The sequence below is a fragment of the Panthera leo genome, chromosome F2, assembly GCF_018350215.1.
Source record: "Panthera leo isolate Ple1 chromosome F2, P.leo_Ple1_pat1.1, whole genome shotgun sequence".
NCBI classification, from domain to species: domain Eukaryota; kingdom Metazoa; phylum Chordata; class Mammalia; order Carnivora; family Felidae; genus Panthera; species Panthera leo.
Genome location: NC_056695.1, coordinates 13,017,425 through 13,036,188, shown reverse-complemented (window position 1 = coordinate 13,036,188; position 18,764 = coordinate 13,017,425). Strand labels below are relative to the sequence as shown.

The 18,764-nt window shown below is 38.5% G+C and overlaps 1 protein-coding gene across 4 annotated transcripts in view; it reads left to right on the top strand.

The window, feature by feature from the left end:
• The window catches only part of ASPH (aspartate beta-hydroxylase), a 225,241-nt gene that overhangs the window by 30,838 nt on the left and 175,639 nt on the right, over nucleotides 1–18,764 (top strand). The window contains exons 2-4 of one of the 4 annotated variants that reach the window (XM_042924214.1): nucleotides 10,947–11,096; nucleotides 12,828–12,872; nucleotides 14,486–14,554. In XM_042924214.1, the coding sequence (XP_042780148.1) occupies nucleotides 10,947–11,096; nucleotides 12,828–12,872; nucleotides 14,486–14,554 (264 nt within the window). Of the gene's footprint in view, nucleotides 1–4,967; nucleotides 5,106–10,946; nucleotides 11,097–12,827; nucleotides 12,873–14,485; nucleotides 14,555–18,764 lie in introns of those variants that run through there. The other 3 variants (XM_042924216.1, XM_042924217.1, XM_042924215.1) reach the window with 3 other exon arrangements.

Here is an 18,764-nt window from a genome sequence, read left to right as displayed (position 1 = left end):
AGAACTATGGGTGGTTTGAGACACAGTTTTCCACTTCTTTTATGTCATGGCACATAGAAATGGTTTTTTAAAATATCATGCCAGGGTAAATAGGCAAGGATGACCCAGGGGCTGAGGGGAATTCACGTCTTGGCATAGGTGTAAGCCATTTGCAACAGCCTGCTAGAGAGACTCTGACTTGAGAGATGGGTATTTGGGAAAAGAAAGAGGATGAAGTCAAGGATGAATGCCAAGTTTTTGGTTTAAGCAGCTGGCTTTTGATGGAAGTGTTCCTGAGATTTGGACAGAGAGGAGAGGAGAAAGATCATGGGTTCAGTTGTGTGTATGCAGAGTTTGGGTTTTCCATACGGATTCAAATGGATATTGAGTAGACAGATACGTTTGGACCTAAAAGGAGAGGAAAGTTTAAGCCTATGGATGCATTAGTCAACTAGGGAGACGGCATAGGAGCAAGGCATATGGAATTTCCACATTTGAAAGTCAACTAGAGGAGAATGAAGTAGCAAAGGAGATTGAGAAGTAGAAAGTTCAGAAAGGTAGAAGAAATACGAGATGAAGAATCAGAAAAAGTCAAGCAAGGAAAGAGAATGTTTTAGGAGGAAGAATTCCTTTGAGAGGGCAAGTTAGATGAGGACTGAAAATACTCCATTGGATTCAGCAACATGGAAGTCATTGGCGTCACATTAGAGTGACTGCCCTGTGCAGAAGCTACATCGCAGCCTACGTACAGGGGGTAAGGAGTGAGTGGGCCATCACAAAATGAAAGCAGTGAAATCATAGCTCTGTTGAGAATTTCATCTATGATGGGAAGGAGAAAGAGCAGGGGCTCACTCTGGGCTTGAGGGAAGATGTAGTAAAGGCAGAAAGGCTGACAGTACCGGAGAGTGAAAGGATAAGGAGGGTGAGGTAGCTGAGGAATTGGGAGGAAAACAATGGATGCTGGTGAATGTAGGTTTGTGATGGGTGGCAGTGCAGTCCAGATGGTTTCCTGCTGATGCTTCTGTCTTCTGTGCTATAAGAGGCTATGGCGTTTTCCGAGTATGAGAAAATAGGATTCTTGAGGGGCAGAGATGTTTGAAATAGTCCTTCTGGAGAACAGGAAAGGGAGTGTTCCAGAGATGTGTGCAGGATTGACAGGCATTGAATCCCGTTGGGATTCGCTCCACTGTGTCCTGTGCGTGATTTCTTTTGGTGTCCCTTGCTGCCCTTAACAGTCGTGGATAGGGTGAGTGATTGTGTTCATCCAGAGAGACCGTTATGGCGGATTGATGCAACGAATGGATTGAGGAGCAAAGGCTTTAGTGAGTCAGGGAGTGACTTAACCGATGAACTGTGGACTCTCAACATGGAAAGATGTGAAGGCAGCAGGCGAGGAGGAGTTCAGAAGAAAGTAGAAGCAAGAGAACTACAGGATCCAAGAAGAAGTTGTTGAGTAAACGAGCTGGAAAAATAGGAGGGTGTGTGATCCGAGTGGGTGTTTTTACTCTGTGCATCACATACTCGGGACAGCCTAAACCTTCGCATTTAGAGGTGGTGCTCCCTAGCTCGGGGGGGTGTGTGCAAGTAGATTTCACTCAATGTCTGAGGAGTTCTCTCTGTAATACTGGCTATTTAATAATTAGATGTCAAAAAAGTTGCTCATGTTTGCTGTGGAGACTATATGTAGATGAGGGGTGTGTGTGTGTGTGTGTGTGTGTGTGTGTGTGTGTGTTTGAAGAAATAGATTTTGGTATCTTTGGTATCTTTGGCTATCCTGCAGTTCTCATGATAGACTCAAGCCAACAGAGCTTTCTCAGCAAGGTTACAGAACCTGTCAAGATGGTTGTGCCAGGGAAGCTACAGAGATGCCTCAACAAGGATGAAGATGCCATTAGACAGGTGAATTAGGGTGGGTTTGTCACAAGAGCCCCGGTAGGGATATAATAATAAATGTTGGGGGGGGGTGCCTGGGTAGTTCAGTTGGTTAAGCATCCGACTCTTGGTTTCGGATCAGGTCCTGATCTCACAGTGGGTGAGTTTGAGCCGTGTATGGGGCTCTGTGCCTCCTTGGGATTTTCTCTCTCCCTTTCTCTCTGCCCCTTCTCCGCCTTGAATGAATGAATGAATGAATGAATGAATGAATGTTGGCTATAGGATGGAGGGGAGCAAGGTCACTGGGGGTGAAGAAATGAAGGAAAGAGAACTTGTCACATTTGCCACACAGGTGGACATTGACATCACACGGTACTGGCTGGTTTCCAGGTGAGTACGTCACTGAGGGGAGAGAGCACCGCAGGTGGTCGATGGCAGTGAGGAGGCAGGTTGGAGGGCAGTATAACTGGACGGCATGGGTCTCAGAGGAAGAGGGGGTTTTGTTGTTATTTCTTTTTTAGGGGGTGAGGAAATGATGCTCGGCAAACTGGTCAAAGCAAGCCCTGCTTTCCTCCTCCTCCAGAGCCTGAGAATCAGAGCTGGCTAGCACGGGAAGCCGTGCAATGGTTCTCTTCATGTGTGGTCCCGGCACCAGCTGCCTCCAGTCACCCGGGTGGGAACCTATTAGAAATGCACGTTCTCGGACCCCAGAGGCTCAGAAACTCTGGGAGTGGGCCCAGCAGTCTGTGTTTTGACAAGCCCTCCAGGTGACTGTGATGTGCTCCCGAGAGCCACTGCTGCGAATGAAAGCTGATTGGGTGAGGGGAGGGAAGTAGTCCTTGGGACCCGTGAACAGTCTCATGGATTTCCCCTGGCATGTTTTGGATGCCAGGCTCTACCTGCTTCCGTGGACATGAGACTGGGCTTTTGTGGTCTCCAGTGGCATCAGGCTGATAATAATAGTCTCAGAGCACATGTTAGGAGTTTGATCTTTGTCTGGATGTAGGAATTTGCTATTAGCCCCAGCAGCGATTGATTACGAGGAATAATTTATGACTTTAGTTTGACTTTAGTTGTCATTGCCAGGGTTTTAAAACCGTGATTTTCTATATGCACATGAATTTATTTTTAAACTTTTCATAAATATTTCCTGTCATAAAAATAAGTTGTGCTTATTATAAGTGAGAGTAACTTGGAATTCAGAATTTCTTTTTCCTTAAGGAAGAAGACAGGTTACATGTTATTTCACAGACTTAGCCTGTTCACCCTATCTCAAATAGCAGGTGTGCTGTTATTGTGCCACTAGGGAGGGAAGACCTTTTCTTAAAAACCTGTAAAACTTGTAAAAGGTGAAGGAGAAGATGGTGTCAATGTGTGTGATGAACATTTGTCAAGGGGGATGATTGGAGCTGTGTTGGAGAAGCCTCAGGGGTGAGGTACCCCCGAATTTAGTAGGCGTGATTCTCATCTCAATTCGGCGTTGGCCACAGACCTGTAATTCAGAATGCAGCTGCCTTGGTGCAGGCCCATAAAGGGAGAGAAGGAACTCCGGCAGCTTGGGCAGCCGTGGTGGCAGGCTGGTGTCATGAAACAGAATTGGGATTGGAGGGGTGGGGGCTTGTGCATGTGTCCCAACTGATTCATTGGAAACGTATCGCATGGATGAATTCAACAAACACTTGCACGCCTGGTTTAATGCCAAGATGCATTGTAAAGGCAAGGAAATTGAGGCCCCCAAATCAAAGTCAGTGAGGAAGCCAGGAATCGAATCCGGGTTTCTTAAGTCTGAAATGGGCTGCCTACCATGTGAGTATAGTGGCTTGGTTTCCTGTGGCCCCAGGACAGGTCTCTTGTCACTCTTCCTCTCTCTGAAAACAACAAAAGAAAACCTCCGAAATATTTGTCAAATAAATTTGTATGGTGGCGGGTCTTCTTAATTCCCTGTCAACAACTGATTCACAATCATGTAACATTTTAGCACTCACTCACTTTTGCAGGACGGATCTTTGAGGAAATGGCTCTTGGTCAGAGGACACCTGGGACGCTCAGCAGTTTTGTTCAGTTGCCCTGATGCCTTGTTCACTCTTTCAGCTCTTGGCCATCAAATATGGGTACCATAGGCGACTGACTCCTCTTCAAAACATTTAAATGTTTAATTTGCTTGTGAAGCATTCAGTTTGGCTGGAAAAAAAAAATTAAACCCTCATAAATAAAGGTTGCTGCCTTGCTCTCGATGCCATTTGTGCTAAATTAATTTAATGTACTAATCAGAGTTCTGATGAATTCTGTGAACTGCTAATTTTAAATCAGTGAATAAATGGTAGTAACTTTGGGCTGGTTTTACTTCCCAGAAGGAACTATGTGGAGTTGGGATTGGAAGGAAGTGGAAAAAATCAGAAACAGTTGCACACTGTCTTTCCAGTATTTTCTCTGAGGTCCTGTTTCCTGGATCACTGTTGCCACACTTCAGAGTTCCTTCTTTCCCTGCCTGCTCCCTTCCAGCCTATTGGCCCTCCCTCTCCCCCATTCCTCCCCTGCCTATCTTCCCTCCATGCTTTCATTCCCAGCTCCTTCTCCCTTCTTCTCTGGGGAAATATGTTTTGTTTTTTTTTTTTTTTACTTTTGCTGCATTAGGAATTAGACTTGGAATGATCATACCTGTGAATCAGAATTCTAGAGCATTAATTAATTTCTTACCATTTAGTTTTCTGTCTCATTCAAACAAACTAAGTAATGGTCTTTTCATGTAGGATTTCATTAGACCCTGAAGGGCCAGATCAAGCTGGTTTTGCGTGGGGCCACGTGTTCCAGAAAGGCCTGTTTCAGTTTTGAATGATTCGGTCCTTAGGCTAAAACCATTCGAGACTGACTCCAAGAAAACAGACCTGGCAACACACTCTGTTTCATTTCATTTTGTCCAGCATGCATAATTTTTTTAAGGTTTGGAGTTGGGAGACAGCACCAACCGAGAAAGGAATCCCGTAAGTGGGAGAAAGGCTGTCACATTGTTAGGAGAGCATTTCAGCCTGAGTGATTAGCGGTATTTGGCCATGAGGAAGGGGCCTCTAAAAATAACTGCTGAGCAGAGTTTGCAGTCAGGTCCAATTTCAGTTCTAGAGGCCTTGCCCGTGGAACAGTTGGCCAGTCTGAAGCTCTGTAGGGAAGGGCACTTGGCGTGCGTGATACCTGCTGATAGCTGATTTTTGTCTTCCATATATACTCTTCATGGATTGAAGAAACCAAAATGGCTGAAGGTAAAGGTACATTTTTATTGTTTGGTTTAAAAGTGGTTTGGGATCTAGCTGACAGCTTTTAGCTTTATTTTCAGTTGTGCACCTTTAAAATAGTTTTGACTGTTCGACTACGTTTTCTACATCTTTTCTATTTAGAACTCCTGGAGACAACACCTTTTCATGGTAGTTTAATTTTTCCTGGAGTAATCTGTCCTTGATCTGAATATGTTTTGGTGTCTTAGAATACCTTTTAGTATATTAGATTATATATTTGTAAAAGCAGAAACCACATTTTAAAAACTTCAGAAAAATGTACAAGCAGTCTTCTTTGGTCTTATAATTACAGTAAATTCAAAGAATTGTGTGTAGTTAGATTTAGATCTCATATGACATTATAGGAAATCAAAGACATGTGTAAGTCTTGTATTAGTGAGCACACTTCGTTGGTGCAAGCAGAGCTTGACTCAGGCTTTACCATGTGTGGAAACTGACCTAATTTTTGCGAAGCGGGTGATAAATGCAAAGTAAAGATGCTAGTGTTTTATTTTGTTTTTAAACTGAATCATTAGCTTCAAGGGTTCTTAAATAATGTGTTGAATTTACATTTTTGTATATTTGTTTTTGCTTTAGTTTGTGAGTTAAGAATGTCTTTCCATTTAGTTGAAAGCAAGCTACATTAGCTCGTTATGTTTTTGTTTTTCAAATTGATTTGGACTTTTTATTTATATATGTTCATTTGTTACATTAGGTAACCCTAGCAGAGTGGTAAGAGCACCGCAGTCCTGCTGTGGCACATACATTCACAAACAGAACCCCATCTCAAGACCCCAGATTTCTGTAACCTTCCCGTCCCAGTTCATTATGTCAAAAATTTATTTATGGAAAAAAAAAAAAAGACGTATTAAGACACCAAGACAGCTCCCAACTCTCAGCTGCCTAAGTGGCCACTGGAAGGAGTCTATTATTAGTATGGAAAATATGAATATCTTTACTTTGAACACTGTTTTAAATAAATGGTTAGAATGGGTCACCTGACTATTCTGATGAAGTACCTCATCCAGCCATGAAGAAGAATATGAAATATGTATCTTTAGTTCTTTTAGAAGACATTTCTCCCTGTTTCTCTGGTGATTACATAATCTACATAGTTAGGTAAAATCAGCTGGTACTTCTGACCCACATTTACCAGTTCTTGGCTTCCAAAAGGTGATGCTTTGTAACATAAAAAAAATAATCAGTTTGATGAGTGGCTTGACAGCTTTTATGGTTTTTTTTTTAAACTTTAAATGTGTGGGGCTTATGTATAAATTTATGAAATCATCAGCATAACGCTAAGCAAAACTTGGACATAGTTGATTTGTAATCCAGTTTGTCGTAATCCAGTTAAGTGACTGACTGACCCCTGTTCAGGTGCTGGGGCATGTCTTATTTTCTTTTTCCTCAAATGAACAATTAAATTTACCTATGGTCCCTAGCCCACGTTTTGTAGACGCACATTTCATTGCTCGCTGTGGTAATTTTCTGTGTTTGGTAGTAAGAACAGTGTTCTGATTTGGAGGTCATTACTTTTGGTGGGTCAGTGTGGAAGAAAATGAATCCCACAGTTCTTGCCATATTCTTAACCTCCATTAACAAAATCTTGACTAATCCCTGGGACTACAGGTGGAATCATGAGTCAGAAAATGAAATGAACACTCTCAGATTTATTCTGATCTTAGAAAATAGGGTTGACTACTAGAAATAGCTTTGGGACAAAGTGCTGATTTCAGGTCTCTTTAAGGTGTTTCTCTTGAAGTGTTTATCTTACTGTGTTTATTTCAGTTCATTGGACAGAAACTAATCTGCCCTTTGGGACTAGGTACGCCATATTTTCAAAGTGACATATCAAGGGAGTATTATTTGGTGTCAGTTGAAACATTCTCCTAACGAAGATGTCCTGGGAAAGACTCCTTTTTATAATTTGCTGTTTGTTCCTTTATGGAATTAGTAAATATTAACCGTAATAAGATTAATAATACTAGAGTAACAACTTATTTGACATTATGAAGGATGGATAAAATATTGCTAATAATTTCATATTCTAGCTAAGTAACATTTACCCTTTTTTTGACATTAATCTCTTTTAAAGTGATTAATCTGTTTGATAAACAGTATCTTAAATGAAAAAATCTAAGATTTATTGTACATTTTTTGCATTCTTTTTTTTTTCAACATTTATTTATTTTTAAGAGAGAGAGAGACAGAGTGTGAGCAGAGAGGCAGAGAGAGAGAAGCAGGCTTCAGGCTCTGAGCTGTCAGCATGGAGCCCGACATGGGCTCCAACCCACAAACTGTGAGATCATGACCTGAGCCAAAGTCGGACGCTTAACTGACTGAGCCGCCCAGGCACCCCCATTTTTTGCATTCTTAAACAGTTCGAAATATTATTTTAATGACAGACTCAATTTGATGGTCATTATTCCCTTGTTCATAAGACTGTTTTAAGGACAGTTCAAGGGGAATAGCCCCCTGCCATGTATTCTTTTCAAATTCTTTATCTTGCTGCTGGTTTTCATACCTCCTACAGGCCTGCCTTCCATCAGCACTGTTGGTTTCTAATTTCTTTGAGCACTTTGTTGCTTTGACTCAGGTGAGGTTGTCTGTAAAGTATATTCTGTAGTTTTTTGCAGTAAGTTAGGAAACGTGATCAAAGTTGTTAGCCTCATTTCTAAAACAAATGTAAACGGTCTGTAGATAAAGTATGCTCTTTACTGTGTTTGGCTCCCCCTCCCCCCCATCCCTGAGCTCTGCTGTGGTGCATGCATTTATATGATTTTTTTAAAAACACTTTTCGCACTTTTACTTATATTTAGTGTTGCAGGTCAGTAACTTAGATGAGTATTTACTGAATTAACTTGGTTAAGTGATACTTTAGTTTTGAGAATCTTAGAAATTTTCCTTCATTTCTGCTTTAAGAAAGAGAAATGGACATAGAATTGATCTTTGAATTCAAGTAATTATTTTGTTTCATTAACGATTTCATTACAAACTCATTTTAAATTATAAATCCGTATTTGGCAGTAAATGGGTATTTCAGAAGGCATTTTTCTTATTATAATTAGTATTCTATATAAATGAGAGTATATGTGCATATATTTGTATGAATATAGAAATAAAAGTTTTTTTATACAGCATTAAAAAAAATTCTTTTTAATGTTTATTTACTTTTGAGAGAGAGAGAGACAGAGTATGAGTGGGTATAGGGCAGAGAAAGGGAGACACAGAATCTGAAGCAGGTTCCAGGTTCTGAGCTGCCAGCACAGAGCCCGACATGGGGCTCCAACCCATGAACCATGAAATCATGACTTGAGCCAAAGCTGGACGCCCAACCAACTGAGCCATCCAGGTGCCCCTATACAGCATTAAAAATGTCTTCATGGGGCTCTTGGGTGGCTCAGTTGGTTAAGCGTCTGACTTCTGCTCAGGTCATGATCTCATGGTTTGTGAGTTCAAACCCCATGTTGGGCTCTGTGCTGATGACAGCTTAGAGCCTGGAACCTGCTTCGGATTCTGTGTCTCCCTCTCTCTGCCCCTTCCCCGTTCATGGTCTGTCTGTCTGTCTCTCTCTCTCTCTTTCTTTCTCAAAAATAAACATTAATTTTTTTTTTGAAAAGTCTTCATATGTATAGGAGTTTAATAAACACACAACACTGCTGGTGTATCTATGCTACTCCTCTGTCCTCACTTTTTTCTCTTATTTTTTAAAACTTTAGTGATGCTCTATATTGTTCAGTAATATCAGAAATCATCACTTTCACCCACCAACATTTCTGAAGTTTTCACCCAGTCTCCCCCTCCCATGGCTGTGTTCAGGTAATGAAACAGGAAAGCCTGTTTTAAGTGCATTTAATATGTAACATTATAATCTATGCCCGGAGAGAATTTGAAAAAGTATACATTATGTTTTTAGATAGCCAGCCTTTAGGAGACTTTTAATAATCATATAAGAAATAGTAGATGGCCATATGTTATTTGGTAAGTATTCTTTTGTGAATTCACCATATGATTATAAATCTGGTCCTAATGTTAACATAAGAAAAGAAAATTGACTTTTTTTTTAAGAATTACATTTGTCTTATTTAGTCATAATTTTACATAATTAAATATGGATATCTAGAAAAAATACATGTATTTGAGTGTGTATACATATATACACTCTCACTTTCTCAGACTGATTTAGTTTTTGTGGCCCCTTTTGAAAAGTTGATCTAGTGGTTTATTTAAAAAAAATTATCCTTTTAATAAGATTTTCATTTCGTTTTTTTTCTTCTAGAAGATTTGGCAGTATATTCTTGATGTGAGCCATTGGAAAACTACTACCAGCATTCTTTAATGAGAGTTGGATTTAGGAATCAGAAAGCAGGTTCTAGATTAGAGCTAGTGCGTTTTTTTTTGTTTGTTTGTTTTTTTGTTTTTTTTGAAATCCTGTAATTTGGTTCACCCGTATGGATCAAGGAACTCAGGACCGTGGAAGTCAGATTTAATTCCTAGCTCTACCCAACTTGTCCTGGTGAATCATTTGAACTTTTTTCTATAAAACAGCGTTGATTATTCCTGTCCTTACCCGCAGTGGTTCTGAACCAGGCATCACCCTTGTAGGGTCATTGGCGGTGCTTTTGTTTGTCATAATCACCGGGAGCTCCTTACCTTTGGGACCCAAGGGAACCAGGGATGCCAGCTGCCCAGCAGTGTGAGGCACAATTGCACAGGATAAAGAATTGTTCTTTACAGACATCCAGAAATGCCCTCTCGAGATACACTGACAAGACCTCTGTGAGAGTCACATGCAGTTGTGCGCGTGGAAGCCCTTTAAAATGTATGACCCGCGTTCCACAGAGAGAAGACAGTGTCCTGCTCTACTACCTGGTTGAACTTTTCCTTTTCTCAAGGGCATATGGGAATACGACCTATCCTTTTAATAGTATTTACTATGTTCCTTTGTAAGAGAAATTTGAATACCGTGGTCCTTTCTTTCAAGGACAGTGCTGTCCATTTTCTCACAGTGTCACTTGACTGTCATGTTTTGTTTGTTTGTTTACTTTGGGCTGTAAGAATATTTCCAGAAGAGAAGGTGTATTTAACACACGAGATGTGATACATGACACTCAGCGGACAGAGTTGACAAAGCTGTTTCCTGCATTGAGACCGATTGGATTGTGCATGATGAGCCTTTTCCTGCTTCCTTAGACCCCAGTGGATCTTGTCACAGAGGGGGACTAATTGTGCTATTTTGCTTCCCTTCTTCCTTGACCTCTCTTTGCTCTAAATAGTCTTGTTCCTTCTTCTGTCCTTCTCTGGATAAGAATATGGAGCCATTGTGGGGGGAGATATTTTCTGTGACCATTAAGAGGCGTTTTAAGATTCTACAGACACTAAGTGGGTCAGAGAAAAGGATTTGGCTACATTTCTATAGGATTTCATTAAATTGTTGATAGGCACTGAACTTTAGGGGAGGTTATATTTAGGTGGTTTGGGTAAAGAACTTGGAAGGTATACATATCATATGTATTGCATATAATATAATACACATGTTATATCACATTTTATTTTTAAAAAATTGTTAGCCAACGAGTAGTTTGTTTCTTTCATTACTTCTAAGTCAAAGTTTTACATATGTAGTGTTGGGTCTAAACAGAATCTTTTCTGTTTCAAAATCTTCATTTTACATAACATGTTCTGAGAATTTGAGTGAAAACTGTTTTTGAAATGATTTACCAATGTAAACACTTTCAAATTACTGGAGAAATAATTCAGGAAAAAGAGGTGTTTAATAAAGTGTCATCTTGTATAATGACATTGTTCATCTGCTTTATTTTTAAACAGATACAAAGCATGGAGGACATAAAAATGGGAGGAAAGGAGGACTTTCTGGAAGTTCATTTTTCACATGGTTTATGGTCATTGCGTTGCTGGGAGTCTGGACATCAGTAGCTGTCGTCTGGTTTGATCTTGTTGATTATGAGGAAGTTTTAGGTAAGAATTTTGGTATCATTTCTTTTGTGAATTTGTAAAAGCATAAAAGACATTCTTTAGTAATCTTAAAGATTTGTCATTATTTGGGGGCATACTCTTAATTTCTGTAGGCTTTCACTTGTTCTCAACAGGGTGGAAATACAAGGGGATGTTAGCAGGGTTACCTGGGAGTAATGACTTTTCAGCTTCTTTGAACATGAGCTGCAGTTAAAAAAAAAAGGCTTTATACTGTATGTATATCACACAAAAGTTTTATCAAATAGCACTTAACTCTTAGGAAATGGAGTACTCTCATTTTTATTCATCGTGTTAGGAGTTTTAAGTATTCATGAGCCACTGAATTTATTTCAAGACCCAATTTGCAAGACCCTTCCTTAGAAAGCATTTTGAAGCATACCCCTTCTTCTTTTTGGAATGAATGTGTGTGTGTGTGTGTGTGTGTGTGTGTGTGTGTGTGCATGCGTGCGTGTGTATGTATTGGTGCTGGGATGGGTTGTATATGTGTGTAGGTGTTGGGATAGGAGTATGTATATGTATGTAGGTATTGGGATAAAGGTATGTATGTGTAGGTATTGGGATAGGGGATAGAGGTATGTGTGTAGGTGTTGGGATGGGGGTGTGTCTGTGTAAGTGTTGGGATAAGGGTGCGTGTGTGTGTGTAGGTGGTGAGGTGGGGTGTGTCTGTATGTGTAGGTGTTGCCATAAAGGTGTGTCTGTGCTGTGTAGGTGCCGGGATAGGGATGCGTGTGTGTGTGTAGGTGCTGAGATTGGTGTGTGTGCATGTGCGTGTAGGTGTTGGGATAGGGGTGTGCATGTGTGTGTAGGTGTGCGTGTGTTAGGTACTATCTGTCTGCTGTTGCAGTTGTCATGTTATTTCAGATAGTTGTCTTCCTTTCTCCTGATTTTTCCTTTTCTCTCCCAATAATCACTGCAGTTGTTCATGACTTTTTACATTAATGATTCATTACCATTTGTAGAGTCATATTCCTTGTTTTTTTTTTCTGCCTCATGAAGTCTTTTTTTAAATTGAGATAAAATTTATATAACATAAAATTCAATATTGTTGATATGTGCAAATGTACAGTTTACTGGCAATGTACAGGTTACTAGTATACTTTCTGCATCTGTGATTTGCTTATTCTTGATATTTCGTATACAATCCTACATTTTGCATTCAGCATACTGTTTTCAAGGTTCACTACTTACTCCATTTTATGGCTGAATAGTATTCCATTGTATGGAAACACACCACATTTTGCTTATGCAGTCATCTGTGATGGACCTTTGGGTTGTTTCCACTTTTTGGTTATTGTAAGTGGTCTTCCTCTTTAATAATCCAGTGAAAAATGTGGACCGTGTCACTGAAAACAAAACCCGTGCTGTTCTATATGTAGCAGGTTGCATAGAAAATCCCCTCTCTTCCATAAAGCCTTCTGCTTTAGATGTTAGATTATAGCCATCTTTCTGGGGGAGAAAAGGCAAAACATGCTGATGTGTAATCTCCCTTTGGTTGAAGCTTTTCATTGTGATTAAAGCAGAGTGTCTCTGGATAGACTGTGAGAGTAATAGAGGAAGAATTTTAGTTTGGAGACAAACTGCTGAGTACATCTGTGCTTTTGTTGACGTACTATGGTATATTGCTAGGGAACATCTATTAAACAAAAGAAGAGATTTAAAATTATTATACATTTAAGAGCAAGTAACAATTTTCATGTTTTTACATGCATGCAGCCAAAGCAAAGGACTTCCGTTATAACTTATCAGAGGTACTTCAAGGTAGGCCTTTGGAGATGCATTTTAAGTCTACTTGTGATATCTCTAAAACGTCATCCTTATTTTATTAACTTAGTTGTCACATGCATCAGAGAATATAAGTGGTAGGACCAATTTCCCCCTTTAAGTTTGTCAGAAAGTATGGTATTTTCTGTCTTTTTTTTTTTTAATGTTTATTTATTTTTGATAGAACACAAGGGGGGAGGAGAAGAGAGAGAGGGAAACACAGAATCCGAAGCAGGCTCCAGTCTCTGAGCTGTCAGCACAGATCGCTCGAACCCACAGGCCATGAGATCATGACCCGAGCTGAAGTCGGACGCCCAACCGACTGAGCCACCCAGGCGCCCTGATATTTTGTCTTTTTAATGTTACTTGAGCTCTGTGCTGTAGATTGCCTCAACGTGCAGACCAGTGCTTTCTATTTTCTTAGTAATGGAAACGATACTGCCTTATCTGTCCATCACTATTATTACTATTATTATTATTATCACCATCATTTCTAATGTGTTTTCTAAACCAGACTTTTACATAGCAAGTTAACTAGTTCCCTAAGTAGAACGGGGGCTCTGGGAGGGTAAAGATTGATCACATCCACTTTCCTCCAAAAGTTCTGCCTGCTCTTAGGCAATGTTTTAATTTACTTTTTATTAAAGAGATAACAGTACTACAAACTGATGTTTTAGTACTAATGCTGTATTTGTGATTGTTGTTTAAAATATTTCCATACGTTATGTCTCTTCACAGCCATTATCCTATAATGGGTTATAAATCATGTTGATTTTAGGACGTTTTTTAGGGTTGAATGTATCCGACTCATATTTGAAGTGCTAAGCATAGCAGTGCTCCTAGATAATAAAGCCTTAAGATACATATTTATTCTGCTTGAAGAGGAAAGGCTCTGGTTCTGTTGTCTTCTCAAGTTGTGGTTTAATCCTTTTTTTTTTCTTTAATAGATAGCTGTGCTAATTAAGTTTTAGGTGAGATAATTAAGTTTTCCTTTGAATTTCAGAAAGCCAGTTTTACATACTTTATTTCCAGAAGTCTTTAAGGTTGAGTCATGATATTTCTTTTGTAAATCATTATTTTATAAAATATAAAATTAATTGCCCTCTTATTTTCAGTATTTATACTTGATATTAATAAATACTAATTATATTTAGTCTTTATTTGACGTTTGGCGGGTGTTCCTTTTGTTTTGAATGTTGATGGTGGTAGGAACTTTCCTACTTTAGATGCATTAAATTTCATGTTAGAAACACCTCAAGAATGTTTCTTATATATGTTGAAAATTTTACCTAAAATATTTTTTAGTAGCATAATAAAATTCTTCTGAAAGGATTAAATCAGACATCATTAAAACTTTAAAGAAAATATTTTATCTCAGTTATATTTCTTAGATTGTTAGCCAAACAGTTCCTGAATCTGTAAGAGAATTGCCTGTCACTTACTTGTAGGTAAGGTGTTCAGTTAGGATCTTCAGGATTTTCAGGATTCAGAGAGCAAAGAATTGCATTGATCGGTAACATTTATGGCTAATGTTCAGGCCTGCAGTAAGTGGTAATACCTTATCAAACTTTTCTCCTTTCTTCCCAACCATCTTTTCCTCCCTTTTGCAGGAAAACTGGGAGTCTATGATGCTGATGGTGATGGAGATTTTGATGTGGATGATGCCAAAGTTTTATTAGGCAAGTAGATTCTTTACTTTTTGCTGGAAACAAAACAATATGTTTGCCTTAATAATATCTATGTCAGTCGTACACATTTTATGGAAGATATTTTCCCAATTTAATTGTATATTTCATTCTTACTGATGTGTTGATGGCTTAATTGTTTTTCCATGGACTTACGTTTCAATTTACTTTTATAAGTGGATAAGTGTATAGCTCTTGCACGTAATGTTTTTATAAGCATAATAATTTCATATCTATTTTCAGATTTAAAGCACTTCATATTCTGAACTTAATATTTGAGCATATAGATAACATCCTAGCCTGTTTTCAGATATGGTAATTATAGCCATTCATTATCATCAGTTGACATAATTCACTTCCATTTGAAAATGTAAGTTTCTAAAGGCTTACATAAATTCATTTTGAAATAAAATAGTGGTACTAAACATTTTAAAGTGTCCTATGCATATTTTAAAGGTAACATTAAAATATGAACCAGTAGTTTTTGGCTGGGTTTCTTTATTTTAGAAATCTTGAAACTTTCTCTTTCTGTCTCTAGAATTACCTGTCTTTTACCATTGAGATATTTCTTGTAATATATAAATATGTGATATTCCCTCATTTGTTTTATTTTTTTTTTAATTTTTTTAAATGTTTATTTATTTTTGAGACAGAGAGAGACAGAGCATGAACAGGGGAGGGGCAGAGAGAGAGGGAGACACAGAATCAGAAGCAGGCTCCAGGCTCTGGGCCATCAGCCCAGAGCCCGACGCGGGGCTTGAACTCACAGACCGCGAGATCGTGACCTGAGCTGAAGTCGGACGCTTAACTGACTGAGCCACCCAGGCGCCCCCCATCATTTGTTTTAAAATGCTGCCTTCCTAGAAAGGATGGTGCTGATTTTAATATTTTATATAATCTGGCCTGGTGAGATGTGTGTTTCTGCTTGTGAAACAGCATTGCCTCCTTTACTTTACTATGTAGTGTTACATGTATTAAAATTTTATATACTAAATTATTTAGAAAAATTTCAAATAAGACATAGTATTGTACACTATGTTTGCCAGAGTATTAGTGCAAAGAAATTCATCTCAGATACACAGTTTTGTGTCTATTTTGTGGATATGAAAAAAAATGAGAGGATATCACATTTATAACCAATGGTCAATCTTAACTTCCTTATAAAACAGTAACTTCTAAATATGAAAAAAAAAAAAAAGGTATAGTTGTGATTAAGTGTAATTTAGCTTCCTAATTTTGACCTTAGTTTATGTTTGCTTATTACTGCTCAGTAAGAATTAGGTTTGCTGCTTGCCAGTGGAAGCTTACTATCCATGAAGTTTTTTCTCTGTCTTAACCTTAATGGAATTTTCTCTGATTTTGTTATTACATATCTAAATTTTTCTATGAATATGGTAAATCCTCAGAAGACTATAATCCAGGACATGTAAAAGAAGTAAAATATATAGAATTTAACATATTGGAATGATGCTAATTTGCTTGCCTATAAATGGTTTATTATTCCATTATATTACTTTAAACGATGGGTTCTGAGTAGTGAAGCTTTTTCATTTTAAAGATAACTTCATGTGGGCCATGTTTCCTCATTTTTAGAGATAATATTACTTCCATCTGCTACATTTCGTTGGGTTTTTTGGGGGGAGGGCTGGAAATCAGCTCTGTGGTTTGTCAGGGAATATCAACTATTAAATATTAAAATATATTATTTCGCCTATAGAACACACTGATTTCCATAGCAAATACATTAATAACTTGATTTTTAGTATTTTAGTTTGCAAGAGTTTATTTCCTGTAATGTTTTTAAGCAACCATTAAGAGGTTAATTCATTGTAACTTAGAACATTGCCATTTACAATAGACATATATGTGGTATGGGCAAATTATAACTTGTCCTTTTATAAAAATTGTATATTTGGAGGTAGAACCAAATTTGGTGAATCTCAGCATTCATTTTGGTCATTTGACTATTAAATGCACAAAGGCTAAGATAAACTATCTTACCATATAAATGTCCTAATTCACCATTAGCCTGTGGCTTCACAGTTAGCTGAAACAAACCAGAAGTGAGCAGTCTGGCTCACTTATGTCCTCGGACCCTATTTCTGTAGTGATTGAATTCTCTGCATGAAATACAAGCTTGAGTGGAATTGAATTTTCTAGCTAAAGTTCTTTTTTAGTTGGTGAGGTTATCGTAGCTTAGTTGTACCTCTGTTACTGGCAGGTCGTTTGAAAACGAGAGCCTGGTGAATTCTTTGGTTACGGAGTCATTAATGGGCTCTGTATGTTCAGGGAAAGGTATTGGGGTGGGGGGAGCAAATTCAGTGAGTGTGTATCCCAAAATAAACCAGACTTATTGGGTGCATTCTCACTGGAGAGACTGCTCAAGGTATGGGCTTTGGATTAAGGCACAGGGAAACCAGAGGGACAGACGTAGGTAGGAAGCTGGAGATAAGGGAGAGCTTGGCTTGTAGATATAGTAACAGTTGAGATATGCTGAACTTTCGTAGGGTTGGCCTTTCTTTCATAAGTATTTCTTTCTGCACTCTTAAATCTGCGTGTATCTAAATGTTATCAATTTGAGGAAATGTACCCATTCATATTTACATTTCACATTTTAAGATTTGGTTTTTCTTGTGGAATATAAAGAGAGAATGAAATATGTGTGGGTAAATCAAGATATTCTGAACAGCCATCATTAATTTCACTTCATTGTTTCTGGCCATGGCCCTTATGATATACTTCGAAAATATTCAGCCTGTTTACATACTTCCTACTTCTGTGGCCAAATTACTTAAAATAACGTATCTTTGATAATGGTTTGGATTATTGAAAACTACATTGTTGGACATTGTGTTCTTTGAAAACTTGTTTCCTGAATAAAATTAACAGGAAAGTGATCCAAGGACTAAATGCCTAGAGTAGCATCATCGTAGAGTAACACAATCTAAGGATTACGCGATTGTCCTTTTGTCCGTGACTAGGACCTAGCTGGCACCACATCAGGCATGGCTGGAGAACAAAAAGGAACACCGTCAACAATTCTAGAGCCTTGATAAGCTTTTGTAGACCGGATGCATCCATGAGTGAACTGGATCTTGTCCACTCCAAGGCATTCGCCTCCGCCCTTGGGTTCAGGCCTGCTCTCAGAGGCTGAGGAATTATATCCCCAGAATATTTCCCTTTTTCTCCTTGAAGTAGTATTTTTGTCTTAAGAACCGCAGGAAGGTTGCATACTTGAGTCATAGTTTTGTCCAGATACTTCTGCATATTTGTTGAACACTTCAGCCTGTCATACTGAAGGGTAGTAAAGTTTTATAATTTATATTTGATACTTGGAAGTACTAGTATTTGAAAATGGAGAAAAAGAAACATGATTCTTGTGAATATACAGCTATAGTGTTTTAAGGCAGGAAGAAGAAACAATGTTACTCCCACAGAGATTTGAATGGGAAATACAGACCTCCTCGGTTCATAGCCCTTGTCAACTGTTAAGTTCAGTGGAAAACATTCTAGTTGTACCAACGAGTAGTTTAAATACCAGAATACTGCAATTTGTTTTCTCCTACCCCCCATACACAAAGAATGATATGATGTAGCTCTTCTGTGGACCAGAGTGGGGGAAATACACTGTATACTTTAATATTTATACTAGGTGTCTTACTGTTGTGGCTTAGCTGCCAATATTGATTGCTGGCGGTTATGCCACATGGAGAAAGTTTGAGTTGTCCAAGCCTGACCTACTCAATGAGGTGGTTAGAATCTGAAAAGCTCCAAAGTCATGGATGTTCACATTTTTTACAGCCAAAGCCCTTTACCGTGTGTTTTTTTTTTCTTCTTCACAAGTATGGGTTTTGTTATATATGGCTTGGCAGTATTGGTGGATTTTTATATTTACTGGGTCCAGAGATGTTTCTTACCCAAAGCCAGTTCTTCACAGGAAAAACCTATGATATAAATATATACTTTGCTTTCTTTCCATTTCGATGGCCTGTTTTGGGACTAATACTTAAACGGAACAAAACAACAACAACAACAAAAACAGGAGCCAGGGTCTAAACAACAACAACAACAACAACAAAAACAAGAGCCAGGGTCTTTGCAGTAGAAGCTTATTTCTTAGGCGTATGGAAAGTGAACCTTGGACTATTCCTATTAGCAAATGACTGACTGGACCTGGATCAAATTTAATATTGGTAAGCAGAGT